This window comes from Rhinoraja longicauda, chromosome 10 (assembly GCF_053455715.1).
Source record: "Rhinoraja longicauda isolate Sanriku21f chromosome 10, sRhiLon1.1, whole genome shotgun sequence".
NCBI classification, from domain to species: domain Eukaryota; kingdom Metazoa; phylum Chordata; class Chondrichthyes; order Rajiformes; family Arhynchobatidae; genus Rhinoraja; species Rhinoraja longicauda.
The window spans coordinates 45,219,299-45,243,757 of record NC_135962.1 but is presented as its reverse complement, the minus strand read 5'-3'; the positions used below and the strand labels follow the sequence as shown (position 1 = coordinate 45,243,757).

The following is a 24,459-nucleotide window of genomic DNA, read 5'->3' as shown; positions in this document are numbered from 1 at the left end:
CAGGTCTGGATGCAGTGGGGAGGGGTGGGGGGGACGGGTAAGCTGGAAGAGAGGTGGGGGCAGGACAATGCCTGGCAAGTGATAGTGGATACAAATGAGGGAGGTTTATGATAGGCAGATGGTTGGACAAAGGCCAAAGATGAAAAGACAAAAAGTGTGAGACAGGATTAGACAATAGACAATAGACAATAGACAATAGGTGCAGGAGTAGGCCATTCAGCCCTTCGAGCCAGCACCGCCATTCAATGCGATCATGGCTGATCACTATCAATCAGTACCCCGTTCCTGCCTTCTCCCCATACCCCCTCACTCCGCTATCCTTAAGAGCTCTATCCAGCTCTCTCTTGAAAGCATCCAACGAACTGGCCTCCACTGCCTTCTGAGGCAGAGAATTCCACACCTTCACCACCCTCTGACTGAAAAAGTTCTTCCTCATCTCCGTTCTAAATGGCCTACCCCTTATTCTCAAACTGTGGCCCCTTGTTCTGGACTCCCCCAACATTGGGAACATGTTATCTGCCTCTAATGTGTCCAATCCCCTAATTATCTTATATGTTTCAATAAGATCCCCCCTCATCCTTCTAAATTCCAGTGTATACAAGCCCAATCGCTCCAGCCTTTCAACATACGACAGTCCCGCCATTCCGGGAATTAATCTAGTGAACCTACGCTGCACGCCCTCCATAGCAAGAATATCCTTCCTCAAATTTGGAGACCAAAACTGCACACAGTACTCCAGGTGCAGTCTCACCAGGGCCCGGTACAACTGTAGAAGGACCTCTTTGCTCCTATACTCAACTCCTCTTGTTACGAAGGCCAACATTCCATTGGCTTTCTTCACTGCCTGCTGAACCTGCATGCTTCCTTTCATTGACTGATGCACTAGGACACCCAGATCTCGTTGAACTCCCCCTCCTCCTAACTTGACACCATTCAGATAATAATCTGCCTTTCTATTCTTACTTCCAAAGTGAATAACCTCACACTTATCTACATTAAACTGCATCTGCCATGTATCCGCCCACTCACACAACCTGTCCAGGTCACCCTGCAGCCTTATTGCATCTTCCTCACAATTCACACTACCCCCCAACTTAGTATCATCTGCAAATTTGCTAATGGTACTTTTAATCCCTTCGTCTAAGTCATTAATGTATATCGTAAATAGCTGGGGTCCCAGCACCGAACCTTGCGGTACCCCACTGGTCACTGCCTGCCATTCCGAAAGGGACCCATTTATCCCCACTCTTTGCTTTCTGTCTGTTAACCAATTTTCTATCCATGTCAGTACCCTACCCCCAATACCATGTGCCCTAATTTTGCCCACTAATCTCCTATGTGGGACCTTGTCGAAGGCTTTCTGAAAGTCGAGGTACACCACATCCACTGACTCTCCCTTGTCAATTTTCCTAGTTACATCCTCAAAAAATTCCAGTAGATTTGTCAAGCATGATTTCCCCTTCGTAAATCCATGCTGACTCGGAACGATCCCGTTACTGCTATCCAAATGCTCAGCAATTTCGTCTTTTATAATTGACTCCAGCATTTTCCCCACCACTGATGTCAGACTAACTGGTCTATAATTACCCGTTTTCTCTCTCCCTCCTTTCTTAAAAAGTGGGATAACATTTGCTATTCTCCAATCCACAGGAACTGATCCTGAATCTATAGAACATTGAAAAATGATCTCCAATGCTTCCACTATTTCTAGAGCCACCTCCTTAAGTACTCTGGGATGCAGACCATCAGGCCCTGGGGATTTATCAGCCTTCAGTCCCATCAGTCTACCCAAAACCATTTCCTGCCTAATGTGGATTTCCTTCAGTTCCTCCATCACCCTAGGTTCTCCAGCCCCTAGAACATTTGGGAGATTGTGTGTATCTTCCTCAGTGAAGACAGATCCAAAGTAACGGTTTAACTCGTCTGCCATTTCTTTGTTCCCCATAATAAATTCCCCTGCTTCTGTCTTCAAGGGACCCACATTTGCCTTGACTATTTTTTTCCTCTTCACGTACCTAAAAAAACTTTTGCTATCCTCCTTTATATTATTGGCTAGTTTACCCTCGTACCTCATCTTTTCTCCTCGTATTGCCTTTTTAGTTAACTTTTGTTGCTCTTTAAAAGAGTCCCAATCCTCTGTCTTCCCACTCTTCTTTGCTATGTTATACTTCCTCTCCTTAATTTTTATGCTGTCCCTGACTTCCCTTGTCAGCCACAGGTGTCTCTTACTCCCCTTAGAGTCTTTCCACCTCTTTGGAATAAATTGATCCTGCAACCTCTGCATTATTCCCAGGAATACCTGCCATTGCTGTTCTACCGTCTTCCCTGCTAGGGCCTCCTTCCAATCAATTTTGGCCAGCTCCCGCCTCATGCCTCTGTAATCCCCTTTGCTATACTGTAATACCGACACTTCCGATTTTCCCTTCTGCCTTTCCATTTGCAGAGTAAAACTTATCATGTTGTGATCACTGCCTCCTAATGGCTCTTTTACCTCTAGTCCCCTTATCAGATCAGGATCATTACACAACACTAAATCCAGAATTGCCTTCTCCCTGGTAGGCTCCAGTACAAGCTGTTCTAAGAATCCATCTCGAAGGCACTCTACAAACTCTCTTTCCTGGGGTCCATTTCCAACCTGATTTTCCCAGTCTACCTGCATGTTGAAATCTCCCATAACCACCGTAGCATTACATTTTTGACACGCCAATTTTATCTCCTGATTTAACTTGCACCCTAAGTCGAGGCTACTGTTTGGGGGCCTATAGATAACTCCCATTAGGGTCTTTTTACCCTTACAATTTCTCATTTCTATCCATACTGATTCAACATCTCCTGATTCTATGTCACCCCTTGCAATATCATTCCTTACCATCAGAGCAACCCCACCCCCTCTGCCCACCTGTCTGTCTTTTCTATACGTTGTGTCCCCCTGAATATTCAGTTCCCAGCCCTGGTCCTCTTGTAGCCATGTCTCAGTGATCCCTACAACATCATACTTGCCCATGACTAACTGAGCCTCAAGCTCATCCACTTTATTTTTTATACTACGCGCATTTAAGTACAACACTTTAACTTCTGTATTTACCTCCCCTCTCACATCGTTCACAATTGGCCCTGCCCTTAATTTCTTTTCCGCTCTAGAACTTCTGTTCCCATTCTTCCGAGAGTCTTTTGCAATATCTCCTGTATTCCCTTTTACCTCATCTTCATATTCACAATTTGTTAACCCCTCCCCCCCACTACTTAGTTTAAAGCCACAGGTGTCACACTAGCAAACCTGCCTGCCAGAATGTTTGTCCCCCTGCTGTTAAGATGCAACCCGTCCCTTTTGTACAAGTCACCCCTAGCCCAGAAGAGATCCCAGTGGTCCAGAAATCTAAATCCCTGCTCTCTGCACCAGTCCCTCAGCCATAAATTCATACCCTCTATCTCTCTGTTCCTGGCCTCACCAGCACGAGGTACCGGTAGCAGTCCAGAGATAACTACCTTCGACGTCCTACTTCTCAGCGTTTTTCCCAACTCTCTAAACTCCCGCTGTAGCACCTCCTTCATCTTCCGCCCGACGTCATTCGTGCCCACGTGCACAACGACTTCAGGTTGATCGCCTTCCCTCGCTAGGATTTTCTGAAGCCGGTCTGTGATGTGTTGAACCCTGGCACCAGGGAGGCAACAGACCATCCTCAAGTCCCTCCTGCTGCCACAGAATCTTCTGTCCGTCCCTCGGACTATGGAGTCACCGACCACTACGGCTCTTCCAGACTTCGGTCTCCCCTGTCGAGTATCCTTGCCAACAGGTCCGCCACTCGGACTTCCGCCACTCGGACTGGAAACGTCTTCTGCCCCGACAGTTCCCAAGAGGGTATACCTATTTGCAATAGGCACAGCCACTGGGGTCTCCTGTAGTCCACGTCCACGTCCACTCCCCCCTGAAACAGTCTCCCACCTTCGCTCGACCTGGACCCTTGGCGTGACAGCCTCACAATAGGTCCTGTCCAGGAAACTCTCGCATTCCCGGATGGCCCTGAGGTCATCCAACTGCCTCTCCAACTCCACCACACGTCCCTTCAGGAGCTGCACCTGGACACAGTTCTTGCAGGTGTAGCTCCCAGAAGCTCCCGCGACGTCCCCGTCTTCCCACATCCTGCAGGAAACACACCGCACCAACTTTTCCGCCATCACCTTGTGCCTATAACCAGCTCTGGCTTAAAACAATGGTATCCTCCTCACCTCAGCCTACTCGCCAAAGACTCGCACTTTTCTCACTGGGCACTTTTCTCACTGGGCACTTTTCTCACTGGGCACTTTTCTCACTGGGCACTTTTCTCACTGGGCACTTTTCTCACTGGGCACTTTTCTCACTGGGCACTTTTCTCACTGGGCACTTTTCTCACTGGGCACTTTTCTCACTGGGCACTTTTCTCACTGGGCACTTTTCTCACTGGGCACTTTTCTCACTGGGCACTTTTCTCACTGGGCACTTTTCTCACTGGGCACTTTTCTCACTGGGCACTTTTCTCACTGGGCACTTTTCTCACTGGGCACTTTTCTCACTGGGCACTTTTCTCACTGGGCACTTTTCTCACTGGGCACTTTTCTCACTGGGCACTTTTCTCACTGGGCACTTTTCTCACTGGGCACTTTTCTCACTGGGCACTTTTCTCACTGGGCACTTTTCTCACTGGGCACTTTTCTCACTGGGCACTTTTCTCACTGGGCTGCACCTGAACAGGGCTGCACCCTTTTGTAAGCCTTGCTTATATCACCAATTTAAATTGCCTGATTGTCCAATTTACCTGACTTCTCACTTAAACTGCCTGTTCAACTGTGATTAGCACTTACTTTACTGCTCAGCCAACGGGCGTCCTTGCTCTGCTCCCGGACTTTTCAAATTGACTACTACTTCCTTTTGGCGCTCTTTTTAAACTGCCTGTTCAACTGTGATTAGCACTTACTTTACTGCTCAGCCAACGGGCGTCCTTGCTCTGCTCCCGGACTTTTCAAATTGACTACTACTTCCTTTTGGCGCTCTTTTTAACTGCCTGTTCAACTGTGATTAGCACTTACTTTACTGCTCAGCCAACGGGCGTCCTTGCTCTGCTCCCGGACTTTTCAAATTAGATGTACAAATTGTAAACCCAGAAGAAGGAACACAGGTGGAAGGGGACGGAGGAATAGAAAATTGGTGTAAATCCATGGGCACAGGGAATAGAGGGAAAACAGCAGGGGGAGAAGGAAGGAGTTTAGTCACCTAAAATTGGAGAATTCAATGTTCATACCATTTGGTTATAAGGCTGCCTGCCACTGTATGTTTCTTTTTTTTTTTCCTAATCAGATGTGCAGCACTTTGGTCAACGTGGGTTGTTTTTAAATGTGCTATACAAATAAAATTGACTTGACTTGACTATGAGGTGCTCTTCCTCAGGTTTCCTGGCAAAGGAGGAGGGCTGGGAGAGAAAGGTCAGTAAGGGAATGGGAAGGAAAGATAAAGTGGTTAGAAACCAGGAGATTCAGCAGGCCCTGGTGGACCGAGCGTAAGTGCTCGATGAAACGGTCGCCTAGTTGATGCTTGGTCTCGCCGATGTAAAGGAGGACACAGCAGGAACACAGAATGCAGTAGATTAGCTTAGAGGAGGTGTATGTGAACCTTTTCCGACCTTAGTTTGGTCTTCCTCTTCCCCTACCCCACACCGGTCCACAAGAAGAAAGCCTGTAATGGGGCCCGCATTCTTTCCTCCGACACTTAGCCCCTTGAGACTAAGTGCTGGAGTAACTCAGTCTCTCGCCCCTTGAGCTTAGGACAAAACTGAAATTTGAAGCAGTAGGCATATCACCAAAACAATCAATGGTCTCCAAATCTCCACCGTTCTGACACATCCAACAATTAATATTGCAAAGATAGCAGAAATGGAGAGCAACATGGCAAGTTTAACAAAATCCTTGAGTTCAATTATCCAAACTTGAATTCATCATCATTTCAGATAAAGCAATTAAATAATGCGGATGCTGAAAAATGTAAGGAACGACAAAGCCTATGCAAAGAGGAAAACATTTCAGGTGAATAAAATTTCATCAGAATTGAATAATGGGGAAAATAATAGGCTCAAAAGTGAATACAAAAGAAATAAGGAAAGAGAAGGAAAAATCCATGAGTTAAGGTGGCTGGAAAGGCAGGATTGATTAAAAAGACAAGGAATGAAAGCGCAACTCTTAGGGATGGTAATGTAATAAGAAAGAAAAGATCTTTCCAGAGGAGGGAAAAATCTACAAAGCATAACCATGGGATTATGGGTGGGATTAAGAGCAGCAGATTAGCAAATGGAAGGGCTGATGGGCAAGTGGAGGTTTTGATAAGCAAGTCTCAAAGGAAGGACAGGCAGGGAGAAGTTGATGAAAATGGGAATGATGAAGAGCTGAAGTGTGTTTGCTTCGAGTAAAGCTGATGAACTTAGAGCCCGGATCAGTGCTTGGAATTATGATGTTGTGTCCATTAGGGAAACCTGGTTGTGAGAGAGGGGCACGACAGGCAGCTCAGTGTGTCTGGGTTTCAGATGAAATAGAGAGGAGGGTAAAAGTGGTGGAGGAGTTGCTTTGCTAATCAAGGAGAATGGAAGAAGACCCAATGAATGAAGTATCTTAGATTGAAAGTTGGAATTTCCACTGTAGGAAAACCTATTTCCATACCCGAGACCACACCTGGAGTATTGCATACAGTTTTGGTCTCCTAATCTGAGGAAAGACATTCTTGCCCCCATAGAGGGAGTACAGAGAAGGTTCACCAGATTGATTCCTGGGATGGCAGGACTTTCATATGAAGAAAGACTGGATAGACTCGGCTTGTACTCGCTGGAATTTAGAAGATTGAGGGGGGATCTTATAGAAACTTACAAAATTCTTAAGGGGTTGGACAGGCTAGATGCAGGAAGATTGTTCCCGATGTTGGGGAAGTCTAGAACAAGGGGTCACAGTTTAAGGATAAGGGGGAAGTCTTTTAGGACCGAGATGAGAACGTTTTTTTTCACACAGAGAGTGGTGAATCTGTGGAATTCTCTGCCATAGAAGGTAGTCGAGGCCAGTTCATTGGCTATATTTAAGAGGGAGTTAGATGTGGCCCTTGTGGCTAAAGGGATCAGGGGGTATGGAGAGAAGGCAGGTACAGGATACCGAGTTGGATGATCAGCCATGATCATATTGAATGGCGGTGCGGGCTCGAAGGGCCGAATGGCCTACTCCTGCACCTATTTTCTATGTTTCTATGTTTCTATGTTTCTATTCCAATATCAGAGATAGGTAGAATCAGAGGACATAGATTTAGAATAAGAGGTAATAGGTTAAGACTGGAGCAAAGGAAGACTTTTTTACACCCAGACAGTGATGAGTACCATGAATGTACTGTCGAGGAGACTGATCGATGCAGTTACTTAAACGTTTAATAAGTGCCTGGATAAGTACTTAATTATCCTAGGCAGAGAAGCTTAAGGGCCAAGTGCTAGATGTTGGGATTAATATAGATGGCTGTCCACTGGCTGGCATGGAGGTGTTTGGCAGAACAGTCTGTTTCCATGCTGTATGACTCCATGGATCCACTATTGTTTGGGCTCTAAATGATGGGAAGGGAAGAGATGAAATCTAAATAGTGCATTTCCTGTTTGCAAGATGAAATACAAAATGGGGTGGGTGCTGGATGATAAGAGTTGTCTGTGTGTAAAATCTCTTGAAATAATCAGCCATTTAATATCTTCAACCCACTCTCACTCTTCTCTTTCCATAAATTTGCTGGGCTGGTATTCCCAGCACTTTTATTACTTATTATTTTGCAGAAATTCAACCTGCTGTTCATTATAAGTGTATCTGATTTCAATTTCAGATTCCAGCAAATGTAGTTTTCGTTAAAAAAAAATTGTTGTCTTTTAATGCTTCATTTTCAGCTATACAATGGTGCAGATTTTGTTGAGTAATGCATGAATGCCAAAATTAATTAGCAACCTGGAGGTAAGGAAGAGACATTCAATAAATTGTGTTCATCGCAAGCTGCTGGACAATCTGCACTTCTGCCATTAGCTTGTGTTGACTGCATCACAAGCTTAGCATCTCAAGTGGTTTTCAGGAAATTGGTGCATTTGCACATTAACTCTCCATTAAACTCGCCACAGAGAGTCAAATGATTAATAGCATAATCAGTCTTCAAGAACATTACAATTATTACTGTTTGCCAGTCATCCACTCTTGCTCAGTATTTGAGCACTAACTAACAAGCTGCAAATATTGTTGATTTTAAAAAGGGCGAATTTTAATTCTATTCTTGCTTTTCCTTTTTTTTAATCTATCAGGTTAATCTGTCATTGAGGCAAATACACTATCCTTGTCATTCTTGTTTATTTCTCAATTCTTTAATTGATATAATGCATGTCCCATTGATCACCAGCATCCCGGGTGATCTTCACTACATCATTACAAGATAGCGTGCAGTCGGCAAAAATCTTCTGAAGTCTAACTGCGTATGAAGATAACTAATAGGCGAAGTCATGAGATGGACCACTTCAGCAAAATCTCGTCATAACTGCAAGTCATTCAGCTGTATTCAGCTGTAGATCAGTTACTAACAACATTCATACATCTGAATCATGTCACTTATATCTCACACAAAACAGCATTTATTATAAGAAAGCCTTAAAACGATTTTGATTTCACAAAATGGATAAATTGTACTAGTACTAATTTCCAAAGACAAAATGAATATTTTACCTTATTGAAAGCTCGATAACACAATCCACACATTTCGACAAGGTACGCAAGACTGAAGACTCCATTCTGAATCACGAAGCTCAGTAATTTAGAAAATGGCTCCAAAAGGCTCTAAATGTAAGATAATTGAAATATAGGAACTCCCATTAATTAAAAGGAAAAAAAAGAGAGATTTCCCTTCGGGACACACACAGATAAAGACCACAACCAGTTGAATTCTGGTTTACAGTATTACAATAGGTGAATACAGAGTATATAGAATCTGCACAATGTTTAGAAAGCTTCACAACTTTCCCTTCATGAACAACAACCTTAATTTACTAAAAATTATATCAGGAACTGACAGGTCTGTCTCAATAAATTCCCTGCTAATTTCTCAGTCTTTACTCTTCCACAGCATCAAGCAGAGACCAGATGCCACACCAAGGGAAGGAAGGAGATTTATTTCTAGATTGTCTGGTGCGCCAATCCATCATTAATATAGGCAAAGTCATTTCCAAACCATTTCATCCTCTCAGCTGAAATTCTTTAAGTGTGAAAGTTGGAATAAAATAAATATATCCAGAGAAAGGGGAATAAAAGATCTGATATGCACTTATTCAAAGTAAATAGTAAAAACAATTAAGAAATAGAGACATATTTAGGAAGGGTATATCAAATGAAAAATTTGCTGTGAGGCAAAGAAATAAAAGGAAGACCCTCCACAAAGTTGCCCACAGTCTATGCTTATAAATTAATCACAGGTATAATGGAAATTCTTTAAGGTTTCCTCTCCAGAAGGGTTTTGGCAATAAAGTAGAAGCAATTCTGATGAGGTCTCAACCAAGATTAAAAAGGAAACAAGTTTGATAATGGATAGATTAAATTGCGGTAACCTAAATAAAATATATAAATAGGTCAAGCGAGGAAAGCAGAACAATAAATCTCGCAAAAACAGAAAATAACTAATAACCAAGTCTGAAGGTGAATGCATATTGTAGAATGACAGAAGCAAAGTTACTGAAGAACAAATTAAAATTAATCCAAAAAGGAAAAAAAAAAAAAATTATGGAATTTTTGGAGGATGCTTAAAATCAAGTTCATTCCTCAGGGATAAAGGGCATTGAAAAAATCTCTTTAGCTCACCCGTGATGCACTTGCAGTAGGTATCTTAAGAAGACAGATCATAATTGCCAAACTGGAATCCAAACAGCACTGCAGACAAAATGAAGGTTTCACTACTGACCATGATTTGGGGCACTTGCAATGCTCATAACTGACAAGTACAATTTGAACGTTTCAGTACATCCAAATAAATATGATTTTTCATGTCTAGGTAAAATGATCTACAGTATTTCCAACACCTCAGAAATATCTAGTTATTGTTCACAAAACATAAAGAAGTATGGGCAGCAGTAGACATTCTGCCCCTCATACCTGCTCAGCTTTTCAGTAAGATCACAGCTAACCTTGATCACTACGACTGTGGTGAACCAGGCCCACATTCCTTAATTCCCTTGTTATCTTAAAACCTTTCCATCTCTGTTTAGAATATAACAACTCTACCTCCACTGCTCTCTTTAGCAGAGAATTTTAGAATTGAAACTTCTTAACATCTCAGTTCTGAATGGGCAAAGCTTTATTTTGAGAATGTGACCACTGGTTCTAGACACTGCAGCCAGGGGAAATATAATCACTGCTTCGATCCCTTGAACGCTAAGAATTTTGTATGTTTCAATGGGGTCCCATCTCATCATTCTAAACTCTACAGTGTATGGAAGCATACCGCTTAATCTCGGTAATCCCAGTAATCTATCTAGTTAATCTTTGTGGTACTCCCTCTATTGAAAGTATATTCCTTCTTGGGTAAAGGGACCTAAAGTCATAGAGAGATTCTGCATGAAAACAAGCCCTTTGCCCACTGAGTCCATGCCAACAATCAACCATCTGCTTACACTCATCCGAAATTAAGCAAATTTTATTATTCTCTCCACATTCTCATCAAACCCACCAACACACTCGGGACAATTTACAGTGTCCAATTAGCCGACCAATCCACCTGCCTTGGGGATGAGGAAGGAAACTGGTCCACCCATAGGAAGCTCATATGGTTATAGGGAGAATGTGCAAAATTCCACTTAGTCACCATGCAAGGTCAGGATTGAACTAGTTGTGCCACGCTACACTATTATTCATCAGGTCCAACATTTGGAGCACTATTTGTGCATTTAAATCTGCATGTAATAAAATCCAATATACTGATAGCGTTCCTAACATTAGCATTATAAAAATATTTTGCCTTCCTATTTTTTTACACCAAAGTAAATAACTTCATATTCTCCATAGTACATGGACTATTTCCCATACCCTTGTCCATTCACTGAAGCTGTTTTGCATCCTAATCATTTTGCCACTTATTTACTTTATTCGTTTGTGGTGAGTTCTGCTCAATGTTGTTTGGCATCTCTGTTCAATGTCTTGGTGAGTTAAATGAGGACAGTACTTGCATAGTTAATGAAAGGGCCATTAGAGAGTGCTGTAGAGCAAAGAGACTGAGGGATACAATTACATGATTCCCTGAAAGCGGCAGTGCAGGTAGAAGGAGGTTTTTGGCACACTTGCATTCATCCGTCAGGGCATTGAGTATAAGTTACAAATGTATGTGCAAAAGGACAGCTATTGGAAGTCAATTTGGGTTCATGACTGATGATAATATTTGATGTTCCAACCGAGACCTTCTAAATTACATATGGTTCCTAACTAGTCATATGGTTTGCTCCAAGTTCAAATGCAAACCAGCAAGAATTATTGGTCAAAACTTTATGTGATTCAATTTCTGTCTGTTATATATGTGTACACTACACACATTGATGGCATCATTCCATGCACAAATGGGATCGGAAAATGTTTAAAAATATACAACAAATAATTTTTATGTGAGACTTTTCTGAATGTTCTTGCCGTAACTCTGACTGCATTAATAAACTGGAGCACTGGAGCAAGGTGCCTCTTGTTTGCTTAGGATCATACATTGAACTGGTTTGCAGTATTCTAAAAGGTTTAGGATACACTTAAAATATGCAAATGTTTCGTTTCTGCAGCAAGACAAAGCCCATCTAGTGCTGTTTAATCATTCAATGTGTTGCAGCAATCAACATAATTTACAGTTGGATTTATAAAAAAAGATAACATTTATATTTTCCCCCAAACGGCAGCAAATCTGGAACATTTTTCCTACCTTCAGGGGCAATATGCATGGCAGCTTGGCTAAAAATGCTTGAAAGTGATTACAGATTGTAGTCCAGAGATTACTCGGTAAATCCATTGGTAAAGCTTCCATGTAAGTAGCTATGTTATCTAAACAGCGAAGCATTGCTCCTCCTGCTGGTAAGTTCTTCTTATTGTTTAAACCCTGTGTTATATTTGGATCACAAATTTGAGTGTAACAAGCCAAGGCATTAAGAAATATATTACTGTCTTTCACATTTAATTTGGCACAATTATGTATTTTACTGATTACATTTATTTCACAAGGTCACAAGTTAGGCCATTCGGCCCATCGAGTCTACTTGGGGCTACTCACTATCCCGCGGTCTAGGCTTAAGCTCAGGGGTGACCGCGCTTTTGCGGTTGCAGCTCCTAGACTGTGGAACAGCATCCCTCTCCCCATCAGAACTGCCCCCTCCATCGACTCCTTTAAGTCCAGGCTCAAAACCTATTTCTACTCCCTAGCGTTTGAGGCTCATTGAGGAGGCGCTGTGAACTGTTTGCGTGCTACTGTATGTTTCATTTTTTTTCCATTGGAACCTAATCAGATGTACAGCACTTTGGTCAACGTGGGTTGTTTTTAAATGTGCTATACAAATAAAATTGACTTGACTTGACTTGACTACTCTGCCATTCAATCATGGCTGATCTCTGCCTCCTAATCCCATTTTCCTGCCTTCACCCCATAACCTTTGACACCCATTTTAAACAAGAATTTGTCTATTTCTGCCTTAAAAATATCCACTAACTTGGCCTCCCACAGCTCTCTGTGACAATGAGTTCCACAGATGAACAACCCTCTGACTAAAGAAGTTCCTCCTCACCTCCTTTCTTAATTCTGAGGCTATGACCTCTGGTCCTAGACTCTCCCACCAGTGGAAACATCCTTTCCACATCCACTCTCTCTATGCCTTTCATTATTCTGTATGTTTCAATGAGGTCCCCCCTCAACCTTCTAAACTCCAGCGAGTAGAGGCCCAGTGCTGTCAAACGCTCATCATATGCTAACCCACTCATTCCAACTATTTCTGTTACAGATCATTTTCAAAAAGCACTCAGAAGTATTTGTAATGTGCCAGCTCTTTCCCCAGACTGCAGTACCTCCAGGAGTTGATTCAGCACTGCCACCGAACTTAGCTCATTAAAGTCCATCAATGATGAGGCCATAGTGCGAAGGAAGCTTCCGTCTAAATGTAAAAAACTTTTGTTATTTCTGAGTTTAAGGAACAGTAAATGCCAGGGTTTATTATCTAAATACAGATGCTCCCCAGCTTACGATGCTTCGACTTTGCGATGGTGCAAATGGCAGCAAATGGCATACAATGATCACGTGTATTAAATGCATTTCCACTTACGATATTTTTGGTTTCCGATGGGTTTCTCGGAACGTAACCCCATCGTAAGCTGAGGAACACCTGTATTATTGAAGTTATATATTTTATATCTAACCTTTGATGTTGCTTTGAAATAGCTGTGGAAGAATGCCATTGGGAGCTAGCTGATGAAAAATGCAGCGTAGAAATTGCTTCGCCACACCAGCGGCATTGCCAGGAATCAACATGCTTAAAAAAAGAAGAAAATGCAGAAATATTTCACATTGTTAAACATTTATTCAAATGTATGGAATGAAATGACTGTCATATGTTCAAAGACTGGAGCGACTAGGCTTGTATACACTGGAATTTAGAAGGATGAGAGGGGATCTTATCGAAACATATAAGATTATTAAGGGGTTGGACACGTTAGAGGCAGGAAACATGTTCCCCATGTTGGGGGAGTCCAGAACCAGGGGCCACAGTTTAAGAATAAGGGGTAGGCCATTTAGAACGGAGATAAGGAAAAACATTTTCAGTCAGAGAGTTGTAAATCTGTGGAATTCTCTGCCTCAGAAGGCAGTGGAGGCCAATTCTCTGAATGCATTCAAGAGAGAGCTAGATAGAGCTCTTAAGGATAGCGGAGTCAGGGGGTATGGGGAGAAGGTAGGAATGGAGTACTGATTGAGAATTATCAGCCATGATCACATTGAATGGTGGTGCTGGCTCGAAGGGCCGATTGGCCTACTCCTGCACATATTAAAATAGGACGTACAGGGTAAATGGTAGGGAATTGAGGAATGCAGTGGAACAGAGGGATCTGGGAATAACTGTGCATTGTTCCCTGAAGGTGGAATCTCATGTGGATAGGTTGGTGAAGAAGGCGTTTGGTATGCTTGCCTTTATAAATCAGAGCATCGAGTATAGAAGTTGGGATGTAATGTTAAAATTGTACAGGGCATTGGTGAGGCCGAATCTGGTGTATGGTGTGCAGTTCTGGTCGCCAAATTATAGGAAGGATGTCGACAAAATGGAGAGGGTACAGAGGAGATTTACTAGAATGTTGCCTGGGTTTCAGCACTTAGGCTACAGAGAGAGGTTGAACAGGTTGGGTCTTTATTCTTTGGAGCGTAGAAGGTTGAGGGGGGACTTGATAGAGGTTTTTAAAATTTTGAGAGGGACGGACAGAGTTGACGTGGGTAGGCTTTTCCCTTTGAGAGTGGGGAAGATTCCAACAAGGGGACATAGCTTCAGAATTGAGGGACAAAGGTTTAGGGGTAACATGAGGGGGAACTTCTTTACTCAGAGGGTGGTGGCTGTATGGAATGGGCTTCCGGTGGAAGTGGTGGAGGCTGGCTCGATTTTATTATTTAAGAGTAAATTGGATAGGTATATGGATAGGAGGGGATTAGAGGGTTATGGTCTGAGTGCAGGTAGATGAGACTAGGTCAGGGAGAATGGTCGGCGTGGACTGGTATGGCCGGACAGGCCTGTTTCCATGCTGTAGTTGTTATATGTTATATTATCTATTGTCTATTGTCTATTGAAATGTCATCAATGAAAATATATGTCATTGAATCTTTTAAGATACCAACATAACAATATTAACACCATAGTTGTAAAATAAATCACAACAGCATGTCACTGGAAAGCAAAGACCCCAGTTTCTCCAAACTGCACATAGGAAATGTAGAACAGATTGGCCTTCATCATCTATGCTGTTAGCTGATAGTGCCAGAAGAAGTGGCATGAGGAGCCTAGCAACTTGGATTCGATACATAAAAGCCATAGCTCCCAGAAGTGATCAGTAATTTGCATTGGGATGGTGGTGGTGGGAGGGATTGGGGGAGGAGGAGTGGGGGGGGGGGGGGGGGGGGGGGGGGGGGGGGGGGGAGAACACTTTCAATAGTCATAAAGCATATTAAAACAGTTTACAATATGAATTTGTTTAAATGTGGCCCTAGGAAAGCAGGGAAATTCAAGTTTTGTCCCACGCCATTGTTCATCCTATCCAATGATTCGTGCTCTAACTAACTGAACCTGTGGTCAAACAGACTATTAATCTCTGATGCAATAACTTATGTTGATCAACTTGGACTCTGATAATCCATTCTCTGGGTCAGTACAGACAATGGTAAAAAGTAAAGTTTGCAGATAGCTCTGAGGATAGATATTAAGTGAGTCTTATGGCTTATGGTGTGATGTTGAATTATGATCGATAAATCCTATTGTTTTGTACCAAAACTGTTTTAATTGTTGTCAAGTGTCTTAGCTGAAGAATATTAAAAATAAATACAGAGTTGTATCTATACAGATTTTACTCAACAAGATAGTGAAAAGCAGATTTGCTTTGGAGACATATTTCTTTTGTCATTTGAGGCATATATGGGATAGGGGATTGATCCATTTGGATTTTTATGTGCATCTAAGTTAGGAGAGATTTGATGCAATGTGCAATAGCAGCATGTGACCCATTATTGCAGCTGCAATATTCATTCAGTCTGGGCTGTGCTCTCAAATGTTTGGAGTGCGACTTGAACCTTATCACTTAGTAGCAAGTATGCTAATGTGGAACCAAAACTGCCATGACAACCCAAATGCATTCACACTTTAGCCATAATCCGATGGATAGCAGGGAGTGTAAACAACGCAAGAGCAGGAACGGAAAGAAAGAAAGAAAAAGTCCCAGGAAAAAGAATTATAAAGGCGATGAAATAAGTGAGGGCACAAGATACGGAGATGAAATGGACGAGGGGAATGGAAAGTCGAGGGGAAATAAGGAGGAACGGGTGGGCGAGGGGAGAGGTGAGGAACTGCACGACGAGGGGAAAGCGTTTATTCAAATCTGATGTCGGGGGAATACGAGAATGAATTATGGAAAAGAACTGCAGTTGGAAAAATTAATAGATGATGCCATTAAAGGAAATATTTTTAAGGATTAAAAAAAAATTATAAACTCATCTGTACTAAAATTTGTGGAAAGCTCAAGAGATTGAGGAGCAATAATGTACCATGGTTAAGTTAGCTTTGATTAAAGCTAGTATAAGAAAATAACTGCAGATGCTGGTACAAATTGAAGGTATTTATTCACAAAATGCTGGAGTAACTCAGCAGGTCAGGCAGCATCTCAGGAGAGAAGGAATGGGCGACGAAATGTTGCCCATTCCTTCTCTCCTGCGATGCTGCCTGACCTGCTGAGTTACTCCAGCATTTTGTGATTAAAGCTAGTAATGCATTCTAACAGTTGGAGTGGAAATCCATTTTCACATAGAATGATTAGATAAATTCTAGGATTTAGGGGAAAAAAGGAAATTAGGCAAGGACAATGTATTAATTTGGGGATGCTTAAAGGTAGGTTTTTTGAAATGGTACAAATACTTAGTGGATATATATGAGTGGATTAAACAGTAGAAATTAAATCATAAGATCATAAATCACGGGATTTCCAGTTCACATAATCACTTGGATGTAGATTTCATTGTGAAATACAAGTACAGCTTTCTCCATAACAGGAATAATTGAGTGGAACAGAAATGTGGGAGATGCAATAGACACCACAAATTCCAAGCAATTGCAAAATCAGGCAAAGTGTTAACAGCGCTGTCAGCCTTCCTGTGCAGCAGGTCCCTTTAGTTCTGGAATGGCAGAACACCAGGCAGTTTCTCACCTTTCCTACACCTTGGCCAAATTAAAAATTAAAAGGAACAGCTACTATCCTGCAACTATCGTTCTTCAACTGACCTGCACAACCCTAAATCTACCTTGACAACGGAATAAAACAGTTCATCTCTTGCACTACCAAGGACTTGTTTTTTTTTTCTACAACAAAACACATGGATAGGCAACATTTTGGCTCAGACCCCTTTTTCAGAGACCCATGCCGAAACATCACCTATCATGTCCTCCAGAGATGGTGCCTGACCTGCCTTGTGTTTCTCCAGCACTTTGTGTTCCAATCAAGATTCCAGCATCTGCAGGTTTTTGTTTCTCTGTTTTATTTTTTTTATATTTCTGTTGTGCACAAATGTTTTGTTTTTAACTAACTTAAAAAAAATATATGTATAATTTGTGTAAAGGTTTGTGTTAGTCTGAATCCATGTGGCTGTGATGCTACAGCAAACAAGAACTTCATTGTACTCTGCCCCACCAAACCTGTGCATAGGGCAATAAATTTAACTCAACTCAAATCAAAAGTAAATCTAATAGCTTGCTGGATACTTTGGTGACTTTTCTTTGACTATGACAATCAACATTTATTAAAACTGAACGGAAAACTCATGCTGCCTGTTCGAATCCAAAACTTGAGGAATTATAAGGGCCCAATATGTTTTATTTTAAAACAGGCCCATCTGACAATTTTACCAGGCAAAGTAGTTATCATTCCTCTGAAAACACCTTCACAAATTAATTTGCAATTGCTGCCCAGCTGTTTCTCACACACAAAATGGCCAACCACCGCCCGAAATTCTCCCCCATAAGAGTTAAACTGAAATCTTTATTCGTTAAAGGGTATATTTAGATGTGTAATAAAAATGGAAAATAGCTTCAACATCAAAAATAGTCTAAACAGACAGTGAAGATAGACACAAAAGACTGGAGGAACTCCAGGACAGGCAGCATCTCTGGAGAGAAGGAATGGGTGACGTTTCGGGTTGAGACCCTTCTTCAGACAGATAGTGAGTTCCTGCTCTCATTGGCAGGCCAGATGTCCTTGCACTGATTGAGGTATTTTCATTTTACATAATGGCTGATTCGGGCATAACTGAAAACCAATGATTACAATCTGGTCTATTCCCACAGCTCTCTGAGATATATAGAGACTGATAAAGATGCAAAATAAATAGAGGAAATTAAACTACCCACATGAAGAATAACTGGTTCAAGATGGTAAACTTTACACACAACAGTAAAAACTTGACTGAACTATCTTTGCAAAATTACCGTAATACCAAATGGCATAAATACCTTTCTGCCTGGCCTGAAAAAAGGGTACTTGATGCCAGTCTGAAATAAAAAAGATTAGAAGTTGCTTAAACAAGTTATTTTTCTCTAGAAAACAAGCCTTCAAATAAAATGCTAGAAAAAATACCAACAGTGCAATCGTGCTAAAAATATTGCCGAAGGCAACTGACATTCCATGCACAGACAATACTTTCAATCCATTTTAAATGAAGTAGATAATGAAGACATCATCATGGTTACCTTCCAACTGACTGCAGAATATCAAGCAGCAAAGGGGCTGCCATGTCTGGACTCAAGTGAATAAATGTTGAAAGAACTACTATAGCCAGTCCCAATGTTTCTTCGTCATATTCTTCAAGAATAGCTCCACAGTCAAGACACCTGCATAAAGGAATGAAAAATTAAAATAGTTCACAGGTGTAAATGCACGCATTTTGTATTTTGAACTCTATTGGTGGTAAATTCAAGAAGAAGTCTGTAAGACTCACTAAACTGGAATCAGAAACCTTGAACTCATTTACAGTCCACACAATGGCATGCATCAGGATCAAATCTACAAGATAACAATGATGCTGCTGTACAGCTCCAGGTTCAAACCTGACATCCAACTGTGTCTGAGTGGAATTTGCACATTTTCCATGTGACCATGTGTTTACTCTTGGTACTCCCATTTCCTACCATATACCAAAGGAAAACAGGTTAATTGGCCACTGTAAATTGCCCCTGTTCTGCAAGTGAATGTTAGAATCTGGGAGAGGTTGAGGCATGTGGGGGAAATAATGTGGGATTAGCACTAATGGGTGCTCGATGGTCGGCCAGGACTTGGTGGGTGGGCCGAAGAGCCTGTTTTCATGCCCAGTGACTCTGTAAACACAGCTAATTATTTCTATTCAGAAAAGTTGAATATGTTGGAATGGAATGGAATATTTTATTGTCACATGCGACAAGGCACAGTGAAAATCTTTGCATACCCAAGGTATACAAATGTCGATGCAGTTATCATAAGTAATTTTTTTGTGTTATGGTGCATTTTATCCACAGTGCCACACTTGGCTGGAGCTGTGGAGATGGGTCACTGGGGAACAGTGCAAATCCACTTAGATGCTCCGAATTAATTAATTTCCAGGCTTGACTAGAAGTCTTAAATGTGTTGAGTAGTAAACACTCTGTCACTACACTCAATTATCATACAGTCCAAACATGCTGGAGAATCTGCCACTTCTAACCCACAGTAACCAGACATTGCATAGAAGTGACAACTTCCTTCATCCCATCAGGAATACCTAACCCTGTAGATCAGATGGGAAATGGAGGCATGTTTTGCTTGTTTTTTTGATGAATTTCAAATAATTTTAATTTTTTTTAAATTAATTATTTGAAGAAATGTTAATAAATTTTAAATTGCTGAACATCAGAGGTTTTTAAAACTTTCATGCGACCATGACAAATTTTGACAGAAGGTGAGGTTCCACCACCAGCTTTGCTTCCTATCAAGGTCTCAGCAGTTTTGTCAAGTGACTCTCAAGTGGAGGGATTGTGATCATGAGGTGGGGGAACTACACAAAGGCAAGTTGTTGTTTAGTTGCTGATACATTTCATTGAATACTACCATTTATTTTTAATTTTTGTTCCAACATACTAAGTGTTCAATCTGTAGGGCTTTTTTCTTGCACTGATTCAGTTTAGTGTAATTAAAGAATTGCAAACACTCGGGAGGTCATTTCCAAATATGTGCCGATGGAGGGGCATTTGCCAAAGTTCTAGATTGCAGTAATTGAGTAAACCTCTTCAAATCTAACACTCCCTCTTCTCATGTTATCAATGCATCTGCATAACTCAAGTCTGGCACAACACAGTGCCAACTTATTTATCTGATAATTGAAAGTTATAGTTATTTATGCTAATAGGGCTTGAAATTGTCTGGATGTACATAGGTATAAAAATAACAACTATTTCATTTGCATTATTTTAATCCACATGAATAATTATAAGGGAAATGTTGGTAAAAATGCGTAACAGTGTCGTCTCAGAGGTAGACAAGCAAATCTATATGCCTACCTGTCTGACATAAGTGTTGGTTGATCGTCTGTAAATTCCTCTGGTGCAGGAACAAACATGCTGACTATGCTCTGCGCGGACAGCAAACTCGATTTCGTAGCACCTATGAAAATAATAGACAATAGAAGATACCACATCAATCATAAATGTAAGATATTGAAATATTTAAATCTGCTCAAAGTATTTATTTCATCCAATTTTCATTGGGGTTTCTAGGCGGCAAACATCAATTAAATGTCAAGGGCCACTTTACACCACACTGAAAACATTCAAATTAGTCTGTCAGATCGCCTGTAGTAACATTTTAACAGTCTTGTGTTAATGATACAGGGTGGTGGTAGGAGTAGGTGCAGGTTCAAAATCTTGATGTCGGTTCCAAATGACTGGACCGAGATTTAACTTGCGTGTGATTAATATTTTCTGAATGAGACATCTTTTTTGGTTTGAATGCATGTTATTTTTAAAAGTTGCACAAATGATGCAATTGGAAATCCACATGGTTTACCGGAAGAAACAACTGCATTGCAAGTATATGCGTTATGAGCACAGTGCTAATGCCCCATTTTATAAATTATACGTCTGTCAAAGTCGTCATATCTGAAATGCCAAAGAAGTTTCCAATGCTTCTGATCATTGCTTTTCCTGAAATTACTCACAATTAAAGATATTTCTGCTTTTTGTTTTAGGGACTTAAAATTTATGAAATCGAAATACCTAATGTGGGCAAGAACTTTTCTTGAACTTGAGTGCAATGTCCAACTTGAAGATGGACATACCAAATGTGTAGGAAAGAACTGCAGATGCTGGTTTAAATCGAAGGTAGACACAAAATGCTGGAGTAACTCAGACTGAAGGGTCTCATCCCAAAACGTCACCCATTCCTTCTCTCCAGAGATGCTGCCTGCCCCGCTAAGTTACTCCAGCATTTTGTGTCTACCTCTGATGGACATACCAACACATGTTCCTGTGTGGCAAACAACAGTGCCTAAGCTACTAGGTCCGGCAATTGTTGCATTATTCCTGCCACTCCCCTTGCCAATGGCTTTAGCTCAACACAAATTGAAACAGAAAAGCAGTTTCAAAGTTAATTCCCTTACCCATACAATTGGCAGGATAAATCAGTACTCAGATAATCTGTACTCATTCACAACATTGACAAGTGAAGCACTGGGAGTTTCTGTGTGTGTTTACCATGAGCCTCATCAGTCCCACTGTCTGAGAAATCACAAATATGAGCAAGTGAGATGACTGCAGCAGAAATGAATAGAAGAATCAATGAAGATTTTTAAAATCATTTTCTGCTTTGTTCACAGTTACAAGCTTCTGCATAATCTGAATAAGAAAACAGCTTTGAGATGTTGAACTGGGTATTTTAATAGGCTCATATTCCATGCACCATTTCACTGCTTGCACGAAAGCTATTTTCACACGAATATATAAATTCTGATGCGCTGCATGTTTCATTTGGGGAGAAAAATTATTTTCTCTTGTTTGAATGACCTTGCCATCCTGAAATACATACAAAGAAAATCATACAGCTAAGTTTGAATAGTTACCTCCAGATTGATCTTTATGAAGACTTTTTATACAATGGATTTTCTCACAATTCTTTAGTTTAGTGATCCAGTGTGGAAACAGGCCCTTTGGCCCACCAAGTCTGGGCCGGCCAACGATCCCCACACACTAACGCTATCCTACACACGCAGGACACAATTTACAATTATATCAAGCCAATTAGGCTACAAACCTGTACGTCTTTGGAATATGGGAAGAAACTGGAGATCTCGGAGAAAATCCATGCAGGTCACAGGAGAACGTACAAACTCCATACAGACAACATTCGTATTCAGATCGAACCCGGGCCTCTGGCGCTGTAAGGCAGCAACTATACCGCTGCACCACCATGCCACCCTTCACTTTGACCTCACACAAACTTGCCTGATTCATTAAATGTAAATCTTCCCATTTCCCAACCATGTACTCACATAAACCATGCAAGCACATTGTAAAAGGAAATAAAGAACAAAACCTAATTTTCAAATAATTTTTATTACAGGTTCAGTTGAAGTAGAGAGGGAGGGGGCTCATCTGAAGGCTCTTACAATACGGTAGTTCGTCAAATGGTCTGACTCCTTAATCCAAACTGGGAGGTAGATGTAAATTTAAGATGATCTTAGATGTAGCTGCCACAATAATCTGTACCCTCTCAATGCTACATGGAACTGGCAACAAAAGTTTCATATTTTTTTCATATTTCAGATACAGCGCGGAAACAGGCCTTTTCGGCCCACCAAGTCCGCACCGCCCAGTGATTCCCGCACACTAACACTATCCTATAGACACTAGGGACAATTTTTACATTTACCCAGTCAATTAACCTACATACCTGTACGTCTTTGGAGTGTGGGAGGAAACCGAAGATCTCGGAGAAAACCCACGCAGGTCACGGGGAGAACGTACAAACTCCTTACAGTGCAGCACCCGTAGTCAGGATCGAACCTGAGTCTCCGGCGCTGCATTCGCTGTAAAGCAGCAACTCTACCGCTGCGCTACCATGCCGCCCTTATGTGTTCTGTGTTCAATACATGAAGTGGGCTTGAATCTACAACCCTCTGATACCAACAATACTATGCAGATACAAAATAATGATGAAAAACACCTCAAGTTATTGTACTAAGAACAGCTATCAGGAAAACACAATGTATTTGACAATGAAATGGCATGTTTAAAGAGCTAACTTGGAGCTAGCTGTTTTTCATCACACAAAAGAATATATATTCAAAAATGTTCTTGCCTGCAACTGCATTCCAAACTACAGTACAATATTTGTCACTGTATTTGAACTTTACTTCTACTTTTGAAGTTATTATTTAAAATTAAAACATTTCCTGCTTTGGAAACAACAGAATGCTAGGAAAAGAAGAATTAAAGTACTCATCATGGATGTGCAGGGAACAGAGGGTTATGGATCGCGTGCAGGCAAATGAAATTAGTTTATCTTGTCATCATGTTTGGCACGGACATTGTGAACTAAAAGCCCTGTTCCTGTGGTGTACTGTTCTATTTACTATGTTCCAAATTAGAACTCGGGAATCTACAAATGGACACAACTGCACTTTGATGGAAACTCGGAATTAGTTGGAAAAGTAACCCTTTCACTACCTCAAATGACAGGTCATAGAGTCAACGAGTCTTACAAAGTGGAAACAGGCCCTTTGGCCCAACTGGCCCACACCAGCCAACATGTCCCATCTACAATAGTCCCACCAGCCTGCGTTTGGCCTATATCTCTCTTAACCTGTCCTACTCGTGTACCAGTCTAAATGTTTCTGAAACATGGTGTTAGTTCCTTCCTCAACTATCGTGCTCGTTCCATACACCCATCAATCTTTGTGTGAAAAGCTGCCCCTCAGATTCCTATTAAATCTTCCCCCCACCCCCTCCTCACCTTCTGATTCTCAATTCCCCTACTCTGGGCAAGAGACTCTGTACACCTACCTGGTCTATTCCTCTCATGATTTTGTACACCTCTATATTGTACACTTCCATAAGTTCAACATGTCTGCATATCTCAAATCCCAATCGTATCAAAGGTCCTAAAACATTCAATAGGAGAGGGAATTTTCTTCTCCCTTGCAAATAGATTGTGAAGATTTGTGTTAATTAAAATAGTTATTTCAAATATCATATCATATCATATCATATATATATACAGCCGGAAACAGGCCTTTTCGGCCCACCAAGTCCGTGCCGCCCAGCGATCCCCGCACATTAACACTATCCTACACCCACTAGGGACAATTTTTTACATTTACCCAGCCAATTAACCTACATACCTGTACGTCTTTGGAGTGTGGGAGGAAACCGAAGATCTCGGAGAAAACCCACGCAGGTCACGGGGAGAACGTACAAACTCCTTACAGTGCAGCACCCGTAGTCAGGATCGAACCTGAGTCTCCGGCGCTGCATTCGCTGTAAAGCAGCAACTCTACCGCTGCGCTACCGTGCTGCCCATATAAAATGTTTACATTTTCTTCAGGTTCTATGATCAATCCTGATTAAAATCCCAAAAGTGTTCCAATCCTTTTCCAATTCTGACAAGGAGGATTGTTTGAAAGTTGAGAAACTAGGGATTCAA

The 24,459-nt window shown here is 41.4% G+C and overlaps 1 protein-coding gene across 6 annotated transcripts in view; it reads right to left on the bottom strand.

Moving 5' to 3' along the window:
• Positions 1-24,459, bottom strand: part of unc79 (unc-79 homolog, NALCN channel complex subunit) — a 159,862-nt gene that overhangs the window by 25,620 nt on the left and 109,783 nt on the right. For 5 of the 6 annotated variants that reach the window (XM_078406800.1, XM_078406802.1, XM_078406803.1 and 2 more), the window contains 8 exons: positions 20,322-20,424; positions 18,504-18,644; positions 18,267-18,305; positions 13,438-13,550; positions 13,090-13,175; positions 11,960-12,133; positions 9,868-9,936; positions 8,743-8,853 (listed from right to left, as the gene is read on the bottom strand). In XM_078406800.1, the coding sequence (XP_078262926.1) occupies positions 8,743-8,853; positions 9,868-9,936; positions 11,960-12,133; positions 13,090-13,175; positions 13,438-13,550; positions 18,267-18,305; positions 18,504-18,644; positions 20,322-20,424 (836 nt within the window). The remainder of the gene's footprint in view (positions 1-8,742; positions 8,854-9,867; positions 9,937-11,959; positions 12,134-13,089; positions 13,176-13,437; positions 13,551-18,266; positions 18,306-18,503; positions 18,645-20,321; positions 20,425-24,459) is intronic. The other variant, XM_078406801.1, reaches the window with a different exon arrangement.